Genomic DNA, 26,765 nt, shown 5'->3' with positions numbered 1-26,765 from the left:
TCCTCCATCCATCCGGGATCCGTCGTGGGCTCACCCTTTGCCATGTGCATCTCTGAGTGCCCTGAAAGGCCCAGTGAGGTGGTCCAGCCTGCCCTCAGTGGGGTGGGGCAGGACAGGGCTGTTGGGACAGAAACCACACAGGACAGAAACCACAGTGGTGAAAAGCCAATGCCTCACTCTGTCTTTCTGGGCCAGGGCCAAAGGGCTTGCTTGATCGGAAGTAGCTGTAAAAATTCACCAGCCCCTCAGACTCAGTGAAATAGAAAGAATCTCTTGGTGAGGTCCAACCTGCATTTTTAACCAGTTCCATTGTTAAAAATAGGTCAAAGGAAAGTAGATGTGATGAAAGTCCCTTCCTAAGGGGTGGGGAGCCATCCACCTGGGACATGGCTGCATTTCCCAGGACTTACTAGAAAGGCAGACACGCCTTACAGCCCAGGGGTCAGGCAGCCCTTTAGGTATGGGAGAAGAAACCTCTTGGCCTCAGGGACAGTGGCGATTTAAAAATATGTCCACAAATTCTCTGAGACACCTCCCTTGAAAAGATGGAGTTAATTCCTCTCTCCTTGAGTGTGGGCTGGCCCCAGGGACTTGCTTCTCACAGACAGAATGGGGCAGACATGATGACGTTTGGAGTCAAGACGAGATCCTGAAAAGCACTGAAGCTTCCTCCTGGCTTTCTCTGAAATCTCTTGCTCTGAGGGAAGGCAGGCATCACATTGCAAAGACACTCCAGCAGCCCTGTGGCTGTCCCCGTGGAGAGGAACTGAGGCCTCCTGACAACAGCCAGCATCAGCCCTATGAGAGACCATCTCAGAATTGGGCTCTTCAGCCCCTGTCAAGTCATGCCAGAGGCCTGTGACCCCAGGTGACATCTTGACTGCAACCTCAGGAGAGGCCATAGGCCCAAACAACTCAGCTGAACTGCTCCTGAATTTCTGACCCACCAAAACACGAGAGACAATATATTTTTATTGTCATGGTAAGCTTGTTGTCCTGGGGTAATTTGTTATGTGGCAACAAGTAAGTGTTACAGGGGCTTTGCACACAGTTCTGGACTGCTACTGAGTGAGCCCCATGTGCCACTCCAGTTGAGGCAGCCAGCTTGAAAACAACACCATGCAGGGTTGTGCGTGCTGTCCCGTTTGACGCATGTGTCTTCTCAACTGGCTGCTGACCTCACAGTGAAATTCCCAGGCAGAAACCTACACCGAGCTTCCAAAGAATCAGGAATTGGGGCATCCACTCCCCTGGGGGGACTATGTTTGGAGATGACGCCACTGCCCCTTCCTTACCCACAGAGTGTTCTTTTGAGACTTCTGTCTGAATGGAAGGCAGCTGGGCAGCCCCACTCCTGGCAGGGGAACAGCTTTTCTAAATGTAGAGCCGACGGCACATATGGGTATCAGAACCAGCACCTTTATTTCATTAACACCATGTTCCAACAGAATCAACTGACTGGCCATGATTTTGAAAAATAATGAAACGATGCTTTGGTGCCAGATTACCCCAGTCAACTCAACAGGAACTATGAGAACAGGTTAAAATGTAAGTGATCACCAGTACTTTTTGGATTAGAGTGAGTTTGGGAATGAGGGAGCAGAGGACAGTCCTAATGATGACTCCTTGTTAATGGAGTTTGTATCTGACATCTCTGTGGAAGGTAAGAATGAAAAGTGACTTTGCTCGAATCAACAAAGATTTGAGTTAAAAAATTTTTTTTCAGTTAGGCTAGAACCCAGGAAACAATGGGCAACGTACGGAAATAGTGCCCAGAAAAGAAGATTCAAAAAGCTCTTGGTATTTGAAAAAATTCCCAATTCCACTCACAAGGAAATGTAAATTAGAACTGCCCTGAAATAGGATCTCTCACCTTTCAGATGGGCCAAAATCCAAAAGTTGGATTTGGGTAACACATTCCGGTGTTGAAGTGGTAACGAGATAGGCGCCTGTGTATGTTGCTGATCAGAGTATAGAAGGGCACACACCTCGTGGAGGAAAATGTGGCAGCATCTAACACAATGACCTACGCATTGACTGTTGAGAATGGCACCATTCCTCGAGGCTGGCACTGAAGACATACCTTCTCTGGTCACAAGCACTGTAAGCACAAGGTCATTCACTGTGATATTATCTCTAACATTAGAAGATTAGAAACAATCTAAATGTCCATAATTAGAGGAATGGTTGAATAAACTACAGTATATTCACACACGAGGGGGCCATGTAGCTATACCAAAAAAGGATAAAGATCCCTACGTATGGAGTCATTGTCAGCAGACCTTGTTAGATGAAAAAAGCAAGATGCAGAGCAGCGTATGTTTGTGTGTGTGTGTTGTGCGTACATATATATATATATACACGTCTATAAAATTAGCATATCGTAAACTACATGCTATAGTATTTTATACCGGATATATATTGGTACATATTTTGCAATATGTATTAGTATTCATATATAAAACATATATATAAATATGTATTGCAAAATATATATCAAAAAAAAAAAAAACACTGGAGGGGCGCCTGGGTGGCTCAGTCAGTTAAGCATCCGACTTCGGCTCAGGTCATGATCTCGAGGTCCGTGAGTTCGAGCCCTGCATCAGGCTCTGGGCTGACAGCTCAGAGCCTGGAGCCTGCTTCAGATTCTGTGTCTCCCTCTCTCTCTGACCCTTCCCCATTCATGCTGTCTCTCCCTGTCTCAAAAATAAATAAACGTTAAAAAATAAAAATAAAAATTAAAAAAAACACTGGAAGGAGACAACTGAAACTAACAGAAGGAATAATGACCTAGATGGGGTTGATGGAAAAGGGTAGGTGAGAAAAAGGATACAACCAAGACTTCTCGATGCACACCTCTTAATACAGTATGTGCTTTACGTGTTCAGAAACTGAATTAAAAAATAAAACTGGGCGCACCTGGGTGGCTCGGTTGGTTAAGGTGTCCAACTCTGGCTCAGGTCATGATCTCACGGTTCGTGAGTTTGAGCCCTTGCATAGGGCTCTGTGCTGACAGTTCACAGCTTGGGAGCCTGCTTCAGATTTTGTGTTTCCCTCTCTCTCTGCCCCTCCCCTGCTCATGCACTGTCTCTGTCTCTCAAATATAATAAAGTTTAAAAAAAAAACTAACCCTAAATGTCAATGGAGATTAGTGACCCAAATTGTATATCAAATTAGTGATACAAAGAAAAATAATTATTTAAGTGACTTCCAATGTACTGCTCTAAATTTACATTTGTGCTTAGCGAAATCTATTTTAAGGATTTAAAAAACTTCAAAAATCTTTTAGTTTATTCATTAGTTTCATTAGTAGTAATACCGAATGACAATTCAAACGGAGAAAGAATCCCAAAGCCAGGAATCTACTATGGAAAGAGGAGACACTTCTAGGAGCTGAACTGCGATTCTAGTTCCCTTCTGGGGCTGAAGGGCACCCCCTGAAATGGGCCAGGGCAGGAACAGAGCAGTGACCAGCCGATGGCCACATATAACTGGGCGTCAAGGTCCCTTTAGCAAAGGTGCACAGCCATAAAGGGCACAGGCGTCGTGAAGGACATCAGGCTCTGCCAGCCTGTACCAGCAGGACCTGAGATAACCTGTTACTGCTCACAGGGTAGCAGGGAGCAGACACAGGAGGGAAGCAGCTTGGCCTGGCCTAGCACCTGTCAGACCCGGGCTTCTGCCCCAACCCTGCAGGTCCCCAGGAGAGAGCCACCGGTGGGGAGGCTCCTTCCTAGCAACTTTACTGCCTGAGCACCAGGAGGGAGGAGGAAAGTTCCAGAGCCTGAGAAGAGAATCTTGGAGGCACGTTAGTGCCTCATGGCCTTTAAATAAGTGTCGTCTGAGTGGTTTGGCACACAACAGCAGTGGTGGCTCATCTACCCCCAGCTCACCCTGCTGAACTTCTGGCCCCTTCAGGCCCAAGCAGCCTCCAGAGAGCAGCCAGAGTGGTTAAATCACTGACCCCATCTCAGCCCTGGTTGGGCAGGGGCACTCTCCTGAGTGAGGTGGGGGACAGATATCCTTTCCAAGCAGTCACATGCTTCACCCAGCTGGAATCTCCCCCATCCCCACAAAGCATTTCCTACTAGGGAAAGCTGCAGGCAAGCCTTCCGCTCTGTTCTTGTTGTGGCCCTCAGGCTGGTGGCAGCATGCATGATGCTCCAGGAATCCAAGCTATGCAAGATCCCAGGAGCGCGCGTGGCATGAAGCAGACTGACCATGCATGGTTCCCCACCAACAGTCAGAGGACATTTCACCCCTCCGGCCTGCCCGCCACCCCCACAGCATGCTTCCCAGCTCGTCTCTTCTTTGGAGAAGTTCCTACAGCAGAGGCTGGAGGATCAGGGTGTCCCATGTCCAGCGTGGCAGCAGGGCAGAGCCCAGCCTACCACACTGACTGGGGAGCTCTCGTCACTGACCATCAGAGGCCGGGAGGCCCCTCGAGGAAGCAAGACTCCTACTGTTCTCCTACTATTTCCCACTCGGACATTGTCAAGCATTTTCCATTTCAACCTGGCTACCTTTTACCTCCACTCTGCCTCATCTTGACAGACATCGTTGATGCTTGCAGTTGTAGGCACCCAGCAGTCCTGACTTCATCCAACACGAAGAAGCAAAGATAAACCCATGCCTTCCCTAATAAATGAGTCCAAGGTCTCCCAGTCTGGAACTACCGGAAGTCTCCCTACATGAAAGAAGCGAGGGCCTCTGACGTCATCTCCCCACACCCTCGGGGTTGTCTCCCGAATCACTGGCTGGGCTGCCTAGAAGGCTGGGCTAGGGAGACCGTGTGCAGCCCCCGTCAACACTGGGGGGCTGATGGTAAACCCACATCCTTCCCTTTTAGGACCCTCAGCACGGGGACGGGCTCAGTCAACAGGCCTCTCTGGAAGGCGTAGAAGTCATAGGGGCTCATAATCCCAGATATTCCGGCCCACTAGGTATTGCGTCTGCAGTTTCTGTGGTCCCCATTGGCAGTGTTTTGCAGATCCCGAGATGATAGATGTTACTCCCCTGGAGATTTGGATTTATTGGCCCAGTCTGGAATGGAACCCGGCCATTAACCTTTTCAATAGTTATAGGGGTTCTTATCCATGTGGACCCTCATAGATCCCGCCAGACTACCGTGTCTCTTCTGCCTGCCTAAGGCCACCTTCCAAGGTTCCCTTCCTATCTCTAGATCCATTACTTTACTATGACCTGCCCTGGAATGATATCCCCCTTCAGGGGCTATCTACCACCCACATGGCGATAGTTCTCTGCCCAGCAACCAAATCAGAAGGCCAACAGTCACATGACACAGTCACAGGACACCTGTCCCAGGGGCCTCGCCCCACCCCACTGCCGCCTCTCGGGTATAAATTGGATGAGCACATCCTTGCTCCCCCCTCAGCTCTCATCCTCTGAAAAGCTGCTTCCCATGGCCTGCCTGCTGCATTCTTCCTTAGTTTGTAAAGTGAAGAAATAGCAAAGGGACCTTACCTAGTCCAAAATTTGCTTTAGTTTTAGTAGGGGTTAGTCCACTTAACTGACCCCGGGAGAAGATGAAGAATCCACAAGAAGAGGTTTTCATGGCATGGAGGCAGCGTGGAAACAGTGTGCCTTGTGTGGATCGTCCCACCTGAACTTGCAGAGCCCGTCACTGTTTGCCAGAAGGTGGCTTTCACACCTCCCGCCACCACAGGAGGGAAATCAGGAGTGAGATTTTCTATGCCACTGATGATAACGTTTTGGTATTCAAAAACAAGTGACACCCTTGGAAGGATGTTCCATGTTATCGGTCACTGGAGAAATTCAAACGAAAACCGGAATGAGGTACCATTTCATAGTAACCAGGGTGGCGATGATGATGGTGGTGATAATAATAATAACAAAAAATAACAAGCGCGGGTGAGGACGTGGAAGAATTGGAACTCGCACACATTGCTGGTGGGAACAGAAAAGGTCCAGCCTCTGTGCGAAAAGGTTTTCATTTAAGTCAGCATGGTCCAGCAATTCCGTGCCTAGGTATATGACCAAAAGAATTCACACAGGCATTCCAATAGATGCTCGTACTGATATGGACGATGATGTGGATGAATCTGAAAAATATCATGAAATACCTAGAAAACGTAACTCTACCAAGACAGAAGCAGATTGGTGGTTGCCGGGGGCTGGGGAGGAGGGAGGCAACGAGGAGTGACTGTTGCGTGGGGTTCCTTTTGGGGTAATAAAAATATTTTGGAGTGAGATAGAGGAGGTGACTATGCAACAGGTAAATGTACTAAATGCCACCGAACTGTTCACCTGAAAAATGGTTCGTTTCGTGTTATGTGAATTTTACCTCGATTTAAAACAATGTTGAGGGGCGCCTGGGTGGCGCAGTCGGTTGAGCGTCCGACTTCAGCCAGGTCACGATCTCGCGGTCCGTGAGTTCGAGCCCCGCGTCAGGCTCTGGGCTGATGGCTCGGAGCCTGGAGCCTGTTTCCGATTCTGTGTCTCCCTCTCTCTCTGCCCCTCCCCCGTTCATGCTCTGTCTCTCTCTGTCCCAAAAATAAATAAAAACGTTGAAAAAAAAAATTTAAAAAAAAAAAAAATAAATAAAACAATGTTGATACATACGCAGGAAAAAACGAAACAAGTAACAGTCCACTAGGTGGCTTTTCAGAAGCTGTCACCCTTTGCCAGAACCTGGATAGGCAAAGGATGGATCTTCCGTGACTCCATGATTAGCCCCAGCTCCACTGTGACGTCAGTCCTTCAATAAACATCTTCACCCCAGGGACCTGTCTCAATGCTCTGTCTTCTTCAGTCTCCACCTTCCTCAATGCCACCGAGAACAACAGAGGTAGAAGAGACTTCCTAACTAGAAGGTCAGACTTACACCCATGAATTTCTAACTGCATTTCAATTATATTAGCATAGAAAGGGAAAATACCCAGTTACAAACCCCAGCTTTGAGCCACTAAAAGGTCTTGGATATAAGGAGAACTCATACGTGTTCAGTAGGAAGTCTACCTAGAAATTTCAGCTTAATCGTTTTAAACAAATAACAGCAGAAGGAAGTGGTCATAATCTACCCTTGGCTCTAATTTTAAAATGTGAATAATTAACCTTCCAGGAAAAAAAAACACACGGAATTTTAAGAGTAGTTCAATAAACGTCCAATTCAAAAATAGATCGTTGCTGGTACCCATGATTTATGGTGGTGGCAATTCCCACGGGATCAGTCATGACTTCGGTTAAACTACTGGAGCATTAACGCCCTTAAATTCTGCTTTCGGGCACGTAACTGCTGGGTAATATGGATTTATTTTTATTTTTATTTTTTTTAACTTTTATTTATTTTTGAGACAGAGGGAGACAGAGCATGAACGGGGGAGGGGCAGAGAGAGAGGGAGACACAGAATCTGAAACAGGCTCCAGGCTCTGAGCTGTCAGCCCAGAGCCCGACGCGGGGCTCGAACTCACGGACCGCGAGATCGTGACCTGAGCTGAAGTCGGACGCTTAACCGACTGAGCCACCCAGGCGCCCCATGGGTCATATGGATTTTTTATGGGGGTTAGGCTTGTGTAAAGGCATAAAAAGTTCACGTTTTTGTGTGATTTCATTATCACAACAGTGCTGTTACCGCAGATTTTTATGTTCCCAAAGTCACTTTCTCCCGGGTAGAACTGCTAATACTTAGTGGTGATTTCTGGTTTATACCTAGAATGAAATACTTACCTTCGCACCCAACAGTGCAAAAGCTGTTGTTCATCAGTAGCCTTATAAGAATAAAAGCCAGTGGTCCAGGCAGCCTAGCACCAATACGTTGTAACCGAAAGGCACGCCCTTCCACGAGAATCTAGCTACCACAGTAGCCCAAGAAATCTCTTTTCTGACGGTGTCATTCCACAACGAGGAGGCTTCAGGATATCAACGTGCTGGTCACTGTCCCCGTGTAAACGACCTAATTACCTTCTTGCAAGATGGAAGAAAGAAAAGAGGAATAGGAGGAGGAGGAAGAAGGAAGACAGGGAGAGGAAAGGCAAGAAGAGGAAGAAATAATAAAGAACTTAGGAGAGTCGTCTAGTTTCTCTGCTTCAGAAGCAGTTAACGTTGGAAATAGAATAGGCCAGGCTAAACATTAACAGCTGCCTCCGGTCAGCCTTTGACAGAAACAGGGTAGCCACAGGCTGGCCTTCAGAACCCAGCTAGATGGGTTCAAAACCCGACCTCACCACTGAGAAGCAGTGTGACCCGGGGTCACTTAATTAGCCTCTTGGAACCTTTGTTTCTTCGTCTACCAGCTTGAATGTAGTAGGTCTAAATGAGAGAATCAGCTTATGGGCACTTTGCCTCTCCCGTGGTCCAGAGCGCTTAGTGCAGAACGTTCGCTATGGATGTTGATACTGAAAGGCCAGGGAAATCAGAACAGAGCCGATGCCACTGTATTTTTTTTTATTACAAAACAAATTATATAAAATAGTGATTGATTTTATGTACAATTGAACTGGAGTCACGGTCGGGAAGGCTCAGAAGATGGGGATAAGGATGTGGTTGCCGCGATTTCTTTTTCTTCGTATCTGGGAGGCAGTTCAGAGGAGAGATGCGGAGTGTACGAGATCCCAGCGGATGAAGGAGACCCAGAAATGGTGTATATAGATTCACAATCTCTCTCAGAGCCCACACCTTGGCCCCCAGGAGTTGGGGTCCTACTGAAAAGAAGGAAGGAGAACAGAAAGGAAGGAGAGAATAGTGACACACATTAAATATGAGGTTCTTTTCAAACGTTTAATTATAAGCTTTTAGGAGCATTTGCAAGGGTCTCAGGAGTAATTTCTTCCATGTTGTATTTCTTATAGATATATCTCGATTCCTTACTCCCTACTTTCCTTACAGCTGATTGTAACATTAAGAGAATTTCACCCTGTTTTGTTTTCCTTGACATTGAGAAGACGCGAGGTAGGAACATATAGGTGCCATCCAAAATGAGTACACACACACACACACACACACACACACAGGGTTATTACTCTTCTCTGCCTGACTCTTCTCTGTTTCTGTCTTCCGGGACAGCTAGCATAAGGCAGACAGACCGAGGCAAATAGAAAATTAAATCAAACCAAAAACTTGAAGGGAGGCAGTAAAGCATAGTGGTTACTGGAGTGAGTTCTACCAGGCAGACCTGCCTCTGAATTTCCACTCCGCCGCTTTCCAGCCGTGTGATCGTGAGCAAGTAATGTAACCTCACTAAGCCTCGGCATCCTCATCTGTAAAATGGGTATGATCAGAGTGCCTACTCTCCTACCCATGAGAATTACATGAGATAATGCAAGTAAAGCCAGACTGCGGCACACAGAAATCATGGTAGCAGCAAGTAGGAGTTGTTGTTGTCGTTTTTTTACGTCAATAGACATTTATTTAGGGCTTGGGGAGGTTCATCACTGGAGTAAAGAATATAAAAATTCACTAACAGAATTCTACAAATGCCCAGAACGTAACCTCCCCTTCATCCCTGCAGGACGGTTCCTATATCCATCTCTGGTTGGATCTCCAGCTCACCACCCAGTTTGAAGCACAACAAGAACATGGGCCTTAAAACACGAAGGACCAGGTAAGGCAGCACCCATCCCCAGCAGTGGGGGTTTCCAGACATCCCGGTGGCCATGAAAGTCAGCCTCCCAGCCAGTCTGGCCGCCTCCAGCCTTTCCCCATTATGAACTGCACCAAGCACCGCTTGCATCCCATGGCCATGTCTCTAAAACCTTCAGCTGCGTCCCTCTGCAGGAAGGAAAAACACCTAGATTTATGTTGTTTAATCTAACCCCAGGTATGCGTCTTAATTTGTGGCATATGGGGAGCATGGCGGAGGGGAGTGTGAATCTTATATTTCTCTTCATTCAGTCTGAGAAGGTTCCGAGGCCCAGGGAACAACTGAATATTGAGAAGAGAAGCCAAACTTGGTCAGGTCAGGGTGCAAGCTGATTTTAGCCAGTCACCCAAGTACCTCCATGAGGTACTGAAAACCTGTGTACCTGTTGGAGGTCGCTAGGGGACCCCCATATCTCCCCATGATCTAAAGCGGCAAAGCCCAGTGCTCAGTCTGGCTGATGACGTGTTAAACATTTGGAGGCTCACCCATGCTAGGAACTCATAAAAATACCTGGAGAAGGCTTCATATTAACCCGGCATAACCACTTTTACAATTTTTCACGTATGTGCTGCCTACAGTTTCCTGAAAGGTACCGTTACTATTAAGGCAATAATTCTGATACAATGTCAGCAAAAAAGATCCTCCCACTCTAACGTTGATTCCTGTACCGCAGCCTTAAAACTAATTTGGCCTGAGCTTAGCCACAGACCCGAGAAGGTTAAACATGCTTACTCTTGAAGTGCAAACGCAAAGTCTTACCCATAGGTAAAAATACTGTAATACGAAGGTGGATTTTCATTTGGAAGCAAACCGTTAGCCCCAGGACTTCGGGTTACTGCAGAAGCTGAAGATTCAGGAAAGTAAGGTGGTGGGGGAGGTGGGAATATTATCACGGCATCACCTGAGGAAAGACAGTATTTCGTTGAAAACAGGTGAGAAAGAAATGCAAGCACATCAGCAAGAGCAAAATAAATTAGTGTTACATTTCGCCCATGTATGTAAAAGGTCAGAACACCTATGCCAACTCGAGAATTGAAAAGTGGGACTATCAAATTCACAGAGACATAGGGTGGACGTAGCCAGGGGCTGGGACAAGGGGGAACTGGAATGAATGGTTAACGGGGGACAGTTTCTTCTTGATGATGAAAAACTTCTAGAACTTGGTAGTGGTTATGGTTCCAAACACCGCGGATGTACGTAATGCCTCTGTGCACTTAGAAACGCTTAAAATGGTACATTTCATGTGATCTGTAGTTTACCACAGTTTTTTTCAAACAGTGGGCCACTATTTCCTAGCAAGTCAGAGCTAAAGCGTTTCTGTGGAGCATTCGCTTCCTGGGGTTGTCTCCTGCTGCAAAAGCTGACTCCTTCTCAATTTGAAATTGTGAGTCATCGACACTGAGCTGTTGGATGAGGCGCCTTGTTCCTTACATGCGGTGTTAGCCTCTGAGCAAATGACAACAGGCTAGGCCACAGCCGCTCTTTCAACTGCCAAAGCTGTGCTACACACCCTTCTACAAGCTTTTATTCACCCTTTCACCCAAGCTTTCCAAGAGAAAGTCACACTCCAGTTAAGCTTGTTTTTCTGTTTTCGGTTTTGGTTTTTGTGTCTGCCTTTCTGTTGCTGCTGTTCATTCCAGAACACATCCCGTGTTGGGGGGAGGAGACAGTGGAAACCAGATGCAAACTCTACCTTGTACTCCAAATCCAATACAGAACGTCCCATGGGGGTTGCCCAGATCATTCTGGCCCTGCGGCAGCACCAGAGGTCTGCCGAAATAGAGGTCCGTGGGCAGCCTCTGATAAGCCGGCAGCACCAAATGACAGCTTAGGCAACATGCAGGAGAGAGGACTTTGATTCACCACAGGGAGGCAACCGGTTTGTACGGGCAGCAGACCTGACGCCCGTCTAGGTCAGGACAAGGTTCGTTACCGCTACCAGGGTGCCATTTGCCAGTTACCAGCCCCGGGGGGCCTGGGCTGTCACATCTGTGACCGGCAGGCCATCCCTAACTGCACCTGCCTCAGAGAACGGGCAGCAGGGCTGGGTTCTTGTGTGCTGGTCACACAGCAGACTGACTCAGCTCTAACACACCCGCGAAGGTGCTTAAAGCCCAGGCCACCAGCAAGTGGCACCGATCCACGTGTCGGACGAAACACTCCCGGCTGGCCACTCTCTGCCGTATTACCTCGACTGCTTCCCCGAAGCGGACTTAGCCCTGCCAAAAATGTGTTAAGTCTTTCTCTCCCTCCACGAGCACATGGCGACTAGGGCTTAAAATGTACGTCGCTAACCTAAACTTGATAACATATAATGGTTATCTTGGGATCCTCATGTAGTTTTTTTCGCAGGTCTTGGTAGGTCAGAGGAAGTAAAGCTGACTGTGCACTTTAATTACACAGCGTGGAACAAAGGCCCCGGGAATAAGCCTCTAGAGCAGGCCGGTCACCTGTCCAATGCAAACAAGGAAGTGCTCAAAGCCACCAGCTGTCTCTGGGGCTTGTCCAAGCCTCTGCTTGTCCTCCCTCTGCAAGGGAGGCTCCCCGCCCTCCCCACCCTTGCAACCTGCTCTCCCTGAAAGCAGCCCCGTCCCCCCTGGATTTCCCTTTCACTGTGTCCCCCAGGACCTGATGTCTTCTGGGAGGTGACAGCAGACATCCCTCAAGGGAGGCCTAGCTCATAGCCCTGCTTGTATATCCAGGACCCGGCACTGAGTGTGCCCACAACGGGGATATCTCGTGTGTCTGGGGAGGAGGGGCTTCCATTCCAGGAACAGCTGAATTCTGGGACTTGGCCAAGGACTGCCTCTTAGCACCCCAATCCTTCATAAGGCAGAACTGAGCATCAACCGACAGGGTCTATCTGGAGTCTTAGCAATTACACCAAAAGGCATGGCTGCGGAAAACGTAAACCCTATCCCATAATATCAAAGGAGAGAAAAACAAGGAGTTAGGCTGCAGACTTTCACAGGGTGATGGTACTGAAAGGGTTAAGCGGAAAAGCCAGCATCAGGATGAGACCACCCAGGAGTCACTGTGTCCCAGCACCAGCAGCCCTGCTTTCTGCTGCCCCTCAAGTCCGGCCACCAGGAGGGAGGCTGAGCCCCAAAGATCCCCCAATAGTAAACCCCAAGGGCATACCTCGAAATGCTCCCGAGTAAGTGGAAGACTGTAAGCATCAAACACGTGTGTTTACTTAGACTTACCGTGTTCCCCAAAAGGACTGAGAACATCTACAACATAGGGTAAGCCCTTTAGCCATGTAATGGCTGCCCAGGACCCTAGGCGAAACCAGTGCTACACGGGGGGCCACGGTGTGTGCGTGGCCGCCTGCCTGGGTTGGGATCCTGGCTCTGCCACTTGCTGGTCTGTGCCCTCGGCAAGTTACTTGAGATCCCTGTGCCTCAGTTTCTTCATCTCTAACGTGGAGATACTAAGAGTAGCTGCCTCATTGGGTGGTTGTAGGTGTGAAAGAATTTGACAGAGTAGGTCCTTGAAGAACACTTGGATGGGTATTTGGTCCCAGGATGAACCCTGCGTCTGTGTTAGCTGTTATTAATGTATAACCGATATTGGTGTGGCCCCCATAAATACATAAATACACAAATAAGTAAGCCGGGAGCTTCAACCATGGCTCAAGGATGCGTCTGTAAACCCATGTGCCCTGCTCTCCAAGGCCAGTGCCATGCGAGGCTGGCAGTCCAGGGCACCCCCCGCTGTGAATACTGCTGCTTCCACCAGACCACCCCCCCCCCCGAACATGAGAAACGTGTACCACACTCCTTCTCTGCTCCTGTCCCATAATGCTCTTTGCCGAGCCTTGCAGACGTCAAGGCTACGGCTTGAGAGCTTTTCCCTTTCCAAAGCAGGAGACTGAAAAAAGAAAAGAGCGATTGGCGAAACTGAACAGCAGTGGGGTTTTTCATTGGCTGTGTGAAACTGAGGCAAAAGCTACTGATGTTCTGTAGGGGGGCGACTCTGGGAGCTATTCCTCCATCTGTTCTGCAGAACCCAGAGAACTCAGAAGTCCTGGCTGGGCATTCCATGGGGGAAAGAAGTGACAGGTGCGATCACAGTTCAATTTCATCTGTGCCACTATTTCCAAACTTCACCTCCATCCTGAAGCCACAAATGACAGCAAACGAAGAACGACGTGGGAAACCTTGCAGAAAGCTGCCTCAAAACATAGAAGATGGCTGGCCTTGGGACAGACAGGATCCTAGAATGTTAGTGCTGCAAGGAATCTCAGCAATGCAAGGCTCATTTTATAGATATGTAAACTAAGGCCAGAATTGGTTAAGGACTTCCCAAGGACAGCCAGCCAGTGATAGCCAGGGATGAGAGTCTGCATGGCCGGCACAAAGTGCCATGTCACTTGGCAGGTCTCTAACGTGACAGAAGGTTCCCAGGCTCTCCTTAGCAGTTTCTGTCACTTTCCTCTTAATTTGCTCTGTGACCTCAGTCAAGGTCACAACTTAATGTCCCAGTGCTTTTGCTAAATAATAAGGAATTGCTGGGAGGAGATGAGGTGTACAAGGATTCTTCCAGGGCTTAACACAGCAGCAGGACTGTGCACATGTGCATATGCGTGCACATGTGTGTAAGAGAGAGACACAAAAAAGAGAGACTCTGGGCCAGACCCGAGGGCAGCCCGGTGAAGCCTTGATGCTACAGCCACTGTGCTATGAGCATGCATAGGAATGACAGCCACCTACCTACAGTGACCTGGACAGGCTCCGTGTTCTGGATCTGTCTGTCTTCAGCTTCAGAGGCCTCCTGGCCCACATTCAAGTTGTTTCTCTTCTTAACATGGGCAACCACAAAGAAACACAATCCCATGAGTACAATCAAGGGTCCCATGATCTGCAGGGATAGGAATCCACAGATCTGGGGCTCCACGTCGGCAGTGTCTGTCTCATTCAGGGGTTCCTGTGCCCAGTCGGAGCCACATCCAGGGACCCAAATGCCAAGTATGCTGATGAGCATGCCGCTTGTCAAGAACAGAAACCCAAAGATGAGGCACTGGGCAAACTGGCGGCTCTCTCCACAGAGGAAGGCTCGGTCGGGGTCCGCCTGACTGCCTCGCAGGTGCCCCTCCCGGAGCTGAAGCCGTGCCCGGGAGCGGGCCAGGATCACAGCCCCGAGCCCAACGGCGGCACAGGCAGGCCCAGCCACCTTCAGCACCATGCTGCAGTCTGGGAAGGTTTTGTATTGGCATGTCTGGAACCCAAAGATGGAGAGCAGGACTCCCATGCACAACAGGATGGCACCAAAGACAAAAAGGAAGAAAATGACCTTGCTGACACTCCTGTCTGGCTGGACCCCATCTGGCTCAGCAGCAGCTACAGGAGACATGGCCAGAAGAGGCCCCTTCCCCAGAACCAGGCAGAATGGATTTCCTTCCCTCCAGTGGTTGGTTGGTTTCAACAGCTCTGAAAATGTAACCAAACACCAAATTAAAGTGGGCACAGGTGTTCCTGACCCGCCCTGGCCATTTCAGAAATCACACTGGGATGAAATCATAGGAACAGAACTTTATGCAAGGGATACACTGGGGAACAATGAGCTGGTTTATGAGTCAGAAGCACCGGCATTCAGAAACTCTTGAATATGTAATTTTATGAAGATACTCAAGAAGAGGAAATGCAATGACCATGCACCTAAGAGTATGTTTAAAAAAACAAAACCCATACAATAAACGTAACTGGGCGTGGCTTTTCCTGTTATGAGTCTTACAAACTCACTTCCCCAGGCAAAAACAAAAACAAAAAAAGAAAAAAAACAGTGGCGAGTGAGGGAAGAACTACTGGGATTATTTCTGATTTACAGACATCCCACATTTCATCACAGCTGCTCCGAACGTTTCTAAGTCGGTAAATTTTCGTTCAGTAACTAACTTTCCATTTCCTATTTTAGACTGTGGCAACTTTCCATTCCCAGCCCTTTTCTAAGGCTGTCACATCTCCAGGAGGCCCAAGGTCAGCAGTTTCAATTGAATGGGAAGGCAGTTCAGGAACAGAGTGGATTTGGTGGATTTTAAGTGAACTGTGTCAAACTTCGTCCCTTGAGTTCTCAAACAGGCACTGGGGCTGCGCCAGCCTGGCTGACCGGGCTGGGATGACCCAGGGGTGTGTGGCACAGCGGGTCAGGCGAGGCCTTGCCTCCCAGGCGTGCAGATGGCCTCTCACTCACCCTCCTCCAAAGTGCCTCTCACTTCCACAAAAAAGGTGTAGGCTCAGTTAAAAATAAGCAGCCAATAAAACCACCAGTTACAGAGCACTAAACAGCAAGAGGACTTGACTTTGGAAGAAGCAGGTCAGTGAAACCAAGTGGGAGAGTACCTTCCACAAGATTACCAAGCCTCGCGCTTACATTATCCTATATGAAGGGTACCCTATGCCGTTGTGAAAAAGGTGCCTCGTTTACTATGTTGACTTGATCGTCCGTCTAGTTATCTCTTCTTACTCTAATGAGTGGAATATTTTACCAGGACCCTTCAAGTTGAGGCACCGGAAAAAGCAACCTAAACGTAAACACCATTTTTACTTGCTCAAGGAAAGAAAACTTAAAATGCTTTGTGCCATTTGTATCCATGATCATATGAAGGAGATTGAGATTGAGGCTCTAAAGCCAAGGCCATCTTGATAGATCCAAATGACGCCCAAGGAGGGTCAGCTAATTTAGGTAACGAAAGCAAATAGCTGGTCTTACACTAGGAAGTACTTTTCCAGGAAAATGTGCACTGAAATCAGAAGGAAGTTGGGGCGAGAAGGAAATATTGGAGGGAAATAAGTTTCCATTTTAGACCTAGACAAACTATATTTATGAAGATGCAATAAGCTGAGACAAACACTTAAAGACAAGGTTGCACTAATTGAAGAAAAAGAAATCTAGATCATGTAATCTCTTTTGCTGGTTCCAGTGATAAGGGTGATTCTCTGTTACAAAGTCCTATCAGGAATTTCTGGTACCTTCAACTCTGAAGCGAGTCACAAGGCTTCAAATGACTTCAGGCAAATCCCCAAATACTAGTAAATAGAAGCCTCAAACTGGACTTGTAGCTCTTTTCCATGGACTAGTGGACTACACACCTGCCATATGTATTAATCCCTCATCCAAAATAGCGTGTGGGTAGTCAGTCTGTCTCGTATACATGCACTCACAAACGGACACAAAGACATCGACACTAACAGAAGAGTAAACCTTTTTGAAATACCAACCTACGTTTAATGTCCCCAAAGCCGAATCCACCTCCCCAACACAATTTTTCAAAGGACATTTCCAAATCATCGGCATCTCACCCAGCCTAAAACTCGGGTGCATCTGGGGATCCAGGCAAGGGCAGCCAGAAGTCTTTTACAGGGAGTAGTTTCGTGGGTTTTAAGGAGCCGAAGCGCAACAGCAGCCCCGAGCGGTTCCGCCTGTGGCTCCCACCCTTGCGGGTTTAGCTCGGGATCTCCGGCTCTGGCGCCGCATCTCGCCCCAAGACTTGGTCCCAAAAGCGCAGCGCCAGACCCCGCGCGGGAGTGCGGAGAAGCGCGGGGACCCGAGCCGCTTACCTGAAGCTTCGTCGGGCGTGCGCGCTGCCTGCGCCGGGGCGCGTCCCGGGAGCCTGGCCCGGGCCTGGGGGAACGCGCTCTGGGAGGCGGCGCTGGCCGTGGACACCCGGCTAGGCGCGGCCTCCCTGTGGCGGCCGGCACCGCACGCTCCCACCTGCGCGTCCGGGCGCGGAGGGCGGGCCGCCACTGTATTTACAGAAGGAGGCGGTGCCAGAGGGGGCGCGGCGGGGCAGGGCCGACTGGCGGGAGCTGGCCGCCGCCGGGTGCTGCCCTTCGGGGCCGGAGACGCGCCCGGCGCGGCAGTGGAGGACGGGGGACGGCCTTGGAGCCCGGGGCGGGCAGATCTGGCCGCTTCTACGCCCGTGACCGTGCGCGCAAGGAATCCAGGAAAAATGGGCACCCCCGCCACTTCGCTGGCCCACAGCCGTGGGAGGTAGGGGGCGGCGAGTTGAGGTTCTCCTCCCGGCTGTCCGAACTGCGCGCTGCGAGATCCAGGCAGCAGGAAGGGAGCCGGTTCCCTTCAGGGTCCCGGGCCCAGAGTTGGGGCAGGGGGAGACGCGGGAAGGGGACTCGCCCGCTGCCCTCTCCGATGTGCTGGTGGCCCAGGCAGGACTGGGCCCTGCGTACCTGAGGCCGCGCTTTCGGCCACGACGCCGTCTAGGGCTAGTCTACCCAGCGGCGTGTGCCACTCCTGCCCCTCTGGAGACCTTGAAGGGGGGTGGGGGGTGGTCACTGGAGCAAGTCCCTCGCTGCAAGCTCCCCGACCAGAAAAGGGTTATGGAGACACCAGGTCCCTGAAACTTGCGCTCTATTAGAATGTGAGACAAGGGTCCTCCATACCTGAGCCATCCAGGCAGGAGCTCCTAGCTCCAGTACTGAAGCGGGCCTTGGGCAGGTCAGCTCTGTCCCTTCCGCGCTCACACTTAGGCTCCGTCCGCCTTACCACAGAACCCCCTTTCGGGTTCTCGATTGTTAATAGTCGGCCGGAATTAAACTGGTAACTTTCCCTGCCCTTGAACCAGTCCTTTCCTTTCGGGATGGGTTTGCTAATCCCCATGCTATTTGTAACCTGCCCGACGACACGTGACAGGGACCCAACCGCGCCAGTTTCCACACCAGAGGTCAGGGCGCTGTGGAAGGTGAATCAAAGGCTCGGCCCAAGTACAGAGGGGAGCCCTGGGGACTTTCCCCAGCTCCATCGCTTCTCCCCACTTCCTGTCCCCTTTGCCTGAAACCCAGTCTGGAGTTAATGCCAGTTGCTTTAAGCTTTTTAAAGTGTGAGCACTCTGCATATCTAATACAGCAAGTTGTTCTCTAGGTCTCACTCTGCTTAGCTGATTTCAAGGCATGAGAAGCAGGGGACAGAGGGAGGCAGCGGGAAGGGCGCTTCCCTGGGCTTTGAGTGAGGGACCCCTGGATCGGAGACCTGAGGCTTGGGGAGGGAGGCATACTGGACACGTTCCTGCGTTGGGACTTGCTGGGGACAGTTGTCCCGGTGGCCAGATGTCGCCTTTCTCCCAGCCGGAGTGCCTTGGCCTCTGAGAATCTCTGCCCTGACTGAACATCACTGATTGTCACGGCAATGCATGATACTGATGACACCACCACCCCTTGTTCTGTGCCAGGCCCTGCGTTACCCACTCTACCTGCAGCCTCCACTTGTTTAGTATGTCTCCAGCGCCGCAGAAAAGGCTGGAGCCAAAGAGGATGGGGGGCTAAAAACCGGTCCGTTTTCAGTTGTGGAAACCAAGACCCAAGGGCAAAAATTGACCACCCCAGCTGGCTCGTGTGGAGCAGGGGCCTGAACCAGATGTTCTGGCTGTTCCTCCTAGGTACACCCGTCACCTAGAGGACACACAGTGCCATGAACTCAGAATGTGGCTTTTTATTACGTGGCTTTTTAATCAGTGTAATAATATAGACACCATATCCCAAGGACATTGCAGCAATCCGTGTCCCGGGTGGGGATCCTGGTCAAAGTGTCAGGATATTTCCAAGGTAGAGAGGCCTCAAAGTACACCTAGCTAACAAGCAGAGAGCCGGCAGGGGTGATTTCACAACAGCAGTGGACACGGAGCTTTCTAAGAACACAGGCCCTGTATACAGACAGTGCTCTCCCTACGCAGGCCTGCTAACAGCTCTTTTTTGTACAAGGGCGTTTCCATCTGCTTTCCTCGCTCGTGCTTTCCTTCTCCTATATTTGAAACTCAATCTCTGGCCACGTCGTGTGCGGACCTGCGAGGGCCCTGTTGACACAGCTGCCCCCCCCCCCCCCGGTGCCACATGACTGCGGGCTGGCCACACATGACGGACTTGAATGTACTGGCACCAAGGACGATCAGATTAGCCTCCACTTGGGATATATCTGCCGCTTGGACTGTTTGTCTTTTGGAGCCTGTTTGACTAAATTAAAATCCTTAGAAACCGATCAGCCCTCAAGTATGACAGACATGACCACCAGCCTCCAAGGTGCTCGTTTTCGTAGCAGACCTACTTTCAGGAAAGAGGCTGGGTCACCTCCTGCCTGTGTAAGACCAAGTGGCCTTTTCCAGCTTGTGTGGTAGTGAAAAAAGACAAGACCAGACAGACTCCTTAGAAAAATAGGTGCAGAATGAACTATGAAAAACGGATGAATCTTGCATTCAGGAAGTGAATCTGGACAGCGAAGACGTGGCATGCGTTCATTCATTCATGCGGCAAATATTTAGTGAGTACTGAACACATGCCAATAAACAAGACACAAAATCCTTTGCCCTCCTGGAATTTCTATTTTAGTAAGGACGAGAGAGACAATTAAAAAAAAAAAAAAAAGACATGTACGCTATCCGGAGTATTAGGTGGCGGTAAGTGCTGTGGGGAGTAAGAAATCCCAGGAGGAGGGGGGGGACATTTTGCTTTCAGCAGGGTGGCTGAGGAAGGCGTCTCTGAGAAGGTGACACTGTGGCAGAAACTTGAAGGGAATGGGGAAGCGAGCATAGTGATGATCTATTATTGCCTAACAAATTACCCCAAAACTTAGAAGCTTAAAACAACAAAGATTTATTACCTCTCACTGTTTCTGAGGGGCTGGAATCTCAGAACAGATGGGGGAGGGTGGTTCTGGCTGGGGATCTCCCATCAGGTTGCGGTCAAGCCATCTGAAGGTGACTGGGGCTGGTGGGTCTGCCTCCAGGGTGGCTCACCATGGCTCTGGGCAGGAGGCTTCAGTTTCCAACCATGTAGACCTCTGCAGAGAGCTGCCTGATTGTCTTCATGACATGGAAGCTGACTTCCCCTAGACTGCGTGATCCAAGAGAGAGCGAAGGAGGGGGAAGACGCAGTGCATTTCGTGATGTGGTCTCTAAAGTCCTACACCATCACCTGGCTTTGCGTTGTTCCTTCGAGCTGGGTCAAAGGGAGGGAAATTAGTCTCTACCTCTTGAAGGAGGTGGATATCAAAGAACTTGTGAACATATTATATAACTATCACAGGGAACAATAGGATATTTCGGCAAAGGTGGGAAGAGCACTTCAGACAAAGGAAAGAGCAGATGCAAAGGCCCTGAGGCAGAAGCAGGCATATTTGAGGAAGAACAAGAGGGAGGCGAAGGTGATGAGGTAAGCAAGGGGATGAGGAATAGGAGAGGAAGTCAGAGAGGAAAGGTGTGAGGTGAAGGGGTGGGGGGGCACATGCACCAGATTGCGAAAAGCTTTGTGGTGCTCTGAGTGACATGAGAAGTCTTTGGAAGCTTCTTTAGCAGAGTGTGTCGTAGTCTGACTTTTTTTTTTTTTTTTTTAAAGGGAACAGTGGCTTCCAGGTGAGAGTCACATGAGGTCCTCCTCAGACTCAGGAAGGGTAGAAGGGAGACATTTAGGAGGCTAATAAAATAACCCAGGAGATAAATGACTGTAGCTTGTGTTTGGAGGTGATAAGGCAATTGGACTCTCTATATGCCAGGAAGAGAGAGTCAACGGGGTTTTCCTTGGACTGGATGTGGGTTTTGACTTTAAGCTTTTGGGCCTGGGGAACCAGAAGGATGGTTCTGGCATTGCCCCAAGATGGGGAAGAATGGGGGCACCTGGGTCGTTCAGTCGGTTGAGTGCCCGACTTCCCTTCAGGTCACGATCTCATGGTTCCTGGGCTCCAGCCCCACGTCGGGCTCTGTGCTGACAGCTCAGAGCCTGGAGCCTTTTCAGATTCTGTGTCTCCCTCTCTCTCTGCCCCCACCCTGCCCGTGCTCTGTCTCTCTCAACACTAAATAGACATAACAAAAAAGAAAAGAAAAGAAAGGATGGGAAGAATGAAGACAGGACCAGTTTGAGAGGGAAGCTTTGGGGCCTGTTAACTTTGAGGTGCCCAGGAGACATCTGAGTGGAGACGTTGAGTAGGCAACTTTCCTGTGCTCTGTCGGGTCTGTTGGTTAAATCAAGAGGGCTGGGGTCCCTCTCACACGTGCATACGTGGCTACACCTGCCGGGTAGCAATCAGTGCGACTGAGGGCTCCGAGCAGGCACGGAGCCGTGGGCAGTCTGGGGCTGACCGGTGCCGGAGTTCCAGTGTCCCCAGGGGCCGCTGGCAGCCAGCGTGGCCAGGAGGGAGCGCTTTCCGCCAGTGCGGCCACGTCCGCTGCTCACTGCTCTGTTCCCAGAGCAGTGCCCTGCGGAACCCATGTCCTCCACTCCCCCCGCCCGGGACAGGCCACTTGGCACTCCCTGGAGCACTGCCCTGCTGAGAAACAGCTTGGGGCGGGGCCAGCGGTGCCGATTGGCTTCTGGAGCTCAGTATCACGGTTTCGGGATTTACAAGAGTGCAGAAGGACAGGGAAGCAGCCAAGTGGGCCACATTCTTGTTTCTCTCTTCTGCCCCAAATTAACCTCAGCAGCCTGAAGCATGCTTTTCTCTTTCCCATATCTGACGTTTCTCGGGACTCTGATGGAATTTGCTCTCGAGCGCTTGGTCTCGGGTCCGTATTTCAGGGAGTGCTCCCAGGACAGCTGGCGACACCTCTGAACCTAGATGGGTGTCCTACAGCTGCCGGCCCCTGCCAAGCTGCCGCAGTCGGGGGAGGCCGAGGCTCCCGGGGCATCTCCTTCCTCTGCGCCCCTGTGTGGGACTTAGAATAGGCCTGACAGGTATACCTGGGTAGGATGGACTGACTTGGCGGGCTTGAGCCGAGGGCTTTTATTTGGCCCCTTAGCTGACCCCCAGTGCAGACTGATCTTTTGCAGAGTCATTTTATTGCCTGGAATGGTTCTGTTGACTTTCACTGGCGATAACAGCTTGGCAGGAGTGCGGCGAGCTGAAGCCAGGGCTCCGGAACTCGAGGGGTTGTTTCGTAGAGAGTGAGTGAGGATTTGCAACGGTATTGGCCTCCGACTGGCCAGAGAGAGAGGGCACTTCGACAGTGGTGGCAGCCTGCGGGCAGCGGGCTGGAGGACAGACCAACACACTGACAGCAAGAAGTTTCTGGAAATGTGGCCGTTTCCTGGCGCCTTGCCTTGCCTCCATCAAACACCTCGCGCTGACTGGGTGTCAAAGAACAAAGTGTTTCTCTCCAGCATGTAAAAGGGTGTGAGTGGACCACAGTTTAGATCCCGGCTTTGCCACCTAGTAGCTGTGTGACCTTGGGCAGGCAAACAACTTTTCTGTGCCTCAGTGTCCTCATTTGTAACACTGGAATAAGCAGACCTACCTCAGACGATGTCTTGAAGAATAAATTTCTGGCACGTGACCGGCCACCAACAATGTATTTCTGGCTACTCACCTCATCTTCCATCTGTGCCTCCTTCCTGGCCCATAATTTTCACAAGGCTGATCTGACCAATCCATGGAGAAGGTTAAGGGGTGGATGAGGACGGAGATCAGGAGCTCTCTCCCTCAGAGCAAAATGAATCGTGTCGACTTCTCTCGCGCAATTGCAACAGTCTGAGCCGCTGCTAACTCAACGATAGCACATTTCCCAGTTATTTGTAGGGGTCCTCAAAGGTATTTATGACATGATTTCAAAAACGACCTGTCCAGATGGCCCCCCTGTGTTGTCTGCCCTGTTGTTCTGCCTCTGCTCCACCACCATCCCCAGCCACCAAAGTTTCTGCAAGGGGCCTTGCTGCTGTTGGTGTCCCCGGAGGGATATGTGGGGACCCATGCAGGCTGCTCCCCCAGCCTGTCGGTGGCCAGGGTCCAGGGTTCTCCGGGCCGTCCTCTCCTGGATCCACCTGTGCATCTCGGGCCCATCACTACACCCTCGGTTTTGGCCCTCCACTTCCTGGTTGCCCCCGATGATTCCAAAGAGGAGTCAGTTCAGCTTACAGTGCTCCAAAAATATGGCCACGTGAAGTAGATATGAAAATAAATGAGAAAAGGAAAGGAAAACGAAAGGTTGGGTATATTTCCAACCTGATTGACACAGCTCGTGGTGATGGATGGTATGGTCTGGTGTGGATGCCAGGATCAGGTGTGGACGCTTGTCTGAGACACACTGAGATGGCTCTCAGAATGGCTCCACCCAGACTGGGAGCAGGCCACCCGATGGCGGAAGTGGCATCTGTGGGGACCCCAGCCCCCAGCTGGAGCCCCGAGGCAGGTTGCAGCGTCCCCGGTGGTCCCTCACAGTCACACACTCGAACCCTTGGCTTCTCCCATAACGACTGTGGCCTAAAAACTGAAGCGGTAAGAACCTGAACACCTGAGAGCCTGGCATCTGAGAGATTAAAAGGCAGTTTGGCAGGAAGCCACCTCCTAAGTGCCCCAGATTTGAACAAAAGGCCCCTTGTCACAGCAGCAGAATGCAGGTTAAGGCCAGGGCTTGAGGCGGTGTTGATCCAGAAAGAAGGAAAAGAAGACTGCTCTTTGGGGTTTTCTTCTTGTTAACCTATCTCACAGGCTTATTGAAAGGATGAAATGAATACAGAGAGAAAGACCTGCTGTAATTTAGGCTTGGATGCCATCCCCCAAGAAATAATTTCTCCTAAATAATAATAATCGCTAACTCCCACAGAAAACAGACTCTGTTTGTGGTGACGCACACACCTGACTCATTCGCACTTCCTGACAAGCCAATGACATAAGTATTGTTGTTCCCCATTTTACGTGTGCGCAGAGGGGGCGAGCGGCTCCGACCTGAGCTTGCAGGGAAGCGGCAAGGCTGGATTCGAGGCCCCGTGCTTCTTCCCTCTCCTAAGTGAGCCTGAAGCGTGGCCCACGGCGTCCTTTTTCATCGCCCACCGGAGGTAGCCGTGGCTCTTTTTCCCTGTCACTTTTGAGTCGCTCAAGGGCAAGCTCGCAAACTCCCTTTCATCTTTTAATTCGCCAATGAAATGCCGTTTCCCCAGATAGACCCTCCAATCTAGATCAGCCCCGACTCCTCACACCCCCCCCCCCCTTGTTATTTTCAGAGCACCTGGTATTTTTTCATTCAGGGCACTTGTCACAAGCGTAGTTTATTATCCGTCTGAGACCACCCATCCCCCACCCTTGGCTGTTTAAACCACTGTATCCCCCTCTCTCTTCTTGTCGCTGTCATCTAGGACCTCCCAGACCTCCCACCATCCAGCTCAGGTTTTGGCCCCTGCTGCTCGGGCCCCTCCCACTTCAAATCCTGCCTCAATCCTGGGCACCTTAAACCTCCCGTGAATGACCCCGGGGATGTCCAGGCCTCCACACCCATCCACCTCAGCCCACACCTCCCGCCAGCACCTTTCTAAGCCAGGACCTCTGTGGCCGCATGCTGCCGGTGAGAGACACAGCCCCAGAAGCAGCCACCGTCTGCATAAATCAGTGTCCCCAAACGGAAGGGTCCTCGGCACCCCAACCCCATTTTGCTCCTAGACTCACTTCACTTTCCACAAGACTGTGTCAGCAGGTGGCCCACAGCCCAGGGAGCCCTGTCCTCTGCTGTGGTGGTGCCGCTGATGGTCACGATCCCTGCCTGGCCATCATGGTTCTTCAAGGGCAAACAACCCTTGGCCGAGTGTGCCCCACCTACCATGCCCCTGGCTCAGGGTCCCGGGGTTACAGCCTCTTTAATTTGCTCTCAAGGGCCTACCTCTTAAAGCATAATGGCTTCTAGGCCCAGTCAGGCAGCTTTAGGTCTTAGCCTCCTGCTGTGCCAAAGCCAGTTCTCCTGTCGCGGTGACTTCACCCTGACATCGAACCCAAGTCACCATTCTAGGCTCCCCTCTAGAGTGACCTCTTCCGTGAGGGCTCTCGACACTTGTTGCCAAAGGTCTCAGTCAGAACCGCCTTCATCCATCACCAGCGTATTGGAGAGGAAAGATAATTTTCCCTCTACTCTTCTGAATTCTCAGCTGAAAACTTTCAATAAGAGACCAATTAACCAGAGACAAACAGAAGCTTACTAACATGAACACCACGTATACCTGGGAGATACGGAAGAATGAGTAATTCCCCAAGGTGACCTAGAATTCAGGCTCAATACCATCCTAATAGGGAAGCAAGATGCCTGATGGCAGCCTCTTGGGGAGAGTAAATGACTTTTAGGAAAGATGAATGAGTCCTTAGAAGAAGAGATGGAAGGTGTAACATTTGGTGACAAAGCCTGGGTGTGGTATCAGCTTCTGTGTCACCTTCCAGCCTGCTTTCCTGTGGCAAGAGTTGACCATCCCTGGTTGATGAGACCCCCAGGGAGGAGATTTGTGACAATGGGGTTCCTTTTGGAGAACTTGTCTTCAGGCAGACAAGGGGGGGTCAGAGGAAGGCTCTCTGCGTTTGCTCTTTTTCAAGTGCCTACAGCTCAAACGGTTTGCCAACGTGCCACGTTTTGGGGTGTCGTATTCTGCTACCCTTCAAAGGCTTAAAATACAGTCGGTAGGGGCGCCTGGGTGGCACAGTCGGTTAAGCGTCCGACTTCAGCCAGGTCACAATCTCGTGGTCCGTGAGTTTGAGCCCCGCGTCGGGCTCTGGGCTGATGGCTCAGAGCCTGGAGCCTGTTTCGGATTCTGTGTCTCCCTCTCTCTCTGCCCCTCCCCCGTTCATGCTCTGTCTCTCTCTGTCCCAAAAATAAATAAACGTTGAAAAAAAAATTTTTTAAATACAGTCGGTAAAAGAGCCAGAGAGTACGTTGTTTAGGCTTGTAGGACATTTGGTGTCGACTGCACCTGCTCATCTCCACTCTCATAGCGGGAAGGCAGCCTTGGACACAGATAATATGTAAACAAATGAGTGTCACTATGTTCCCATAAAACTTTACTTCTGGACACTAAACTTGAATGTCACACAATTTTAATGTGTCACAAAGTATTCTTTAAAAATTTTTTCAACAGTTTAAAGCATAAAAATCAGGGGTGCCTGGGTGGCTCAGTCAGTTGAGCATCTGACTTTTGATTTTGGCTCAGGTCATGATCCCAAAGTCGTGGAATTGAGCCCTGAGTCAGGCTCTACACTGAACATGGTGTCTGCTTAAGATTCTCTCTCTCTCTCTCTCTCTCTCTCTCTCTCTCTCTCTCTCTCTGTCCCTCTCAACCCCTTCCTCCCTCTCTGCTGCTCATGCTCTCTCTCGGTCTAAAAAAAAAAAAAAAAAATTAAAAAACCATGCTTAGTTCATGAGCCACACAAAAATAGGAGGCAGCCATATTTGTCCTGCGGGCT

General features: G+C 50.3%; 1 protein-coding gene and 1 long non-coding RNA gene across 3 annotated transcripts in view; one reads left to right on the top strand and one right to left on the bottom strand.

Annotated features, from left to right (window-relative positions):
- Nucleotides 1–26,765, top strand: part of LOC122489706 — an 87,797-nt gene that overhangs the window by 8,792 nt on the left and 52,240 nt on the right. The window contains exon 2 of the long non-coding RNA XR_006298974.1: nt 9,489–9,581. This is a non-coding gene — a long non-coding RNA (uncharacterized LOC122489706). The remainder of the gene's footprint in view (nt 1–9,488; nt 9,582–26,765) is intronic.
- TMEM171 (transmembrane protein 171) lies at nt 8,409–15,051 on the bottom strand. Of its 2 annotated transcripts, none has more exons than XM_043591827.1 (3): nt 14,336–15,051; nt 10,380–10,521; nt 8,409–8,682 (listed from the first exon to the last, which is right to left on the bottom strand). In XM_043591827.1, the coding sequence occupies exons 1-3, from the start codon at nt 14,973–14,975 to the stop codon at nt 8,484–8,486; spliced, it is 981 nt and encodes a 326-aa protein (XP_043447762.1). In that variant the 5' UTR covers nt 14,976–15,051; the 3' UTR covers nt 8,409–8,483. The 2 variants fall into 2 exon arrangements, with proteins under 2 accessions (XP_043447762.1, XP_043447771.1); XM_043591836.1 differs by having other exon boundaries at nt 8,409–8,679.

The sequence above is a fragment of the Prionailurus bengalensis genome, chromosome A1 (assembly GCF_016509475.1).
Source record: "Prionailurus bengalensis isolate Pbe53 chromosome A1, Fcat_Pben_1.1_paternal_pri, whole genome shotgun sequence".
NCBI classification, from domain to species: Eukaryota; Metazoa; Chordata; class Mammalia; order Carnivora; family Felidae; genus Prionailurus; species Prionailurus bengalensis.
The sequence above is the reverse complement of the archived record's forward strand: the minus strand, read 5'-3'. Positions and strand labels throughout refer to the sequence as shown.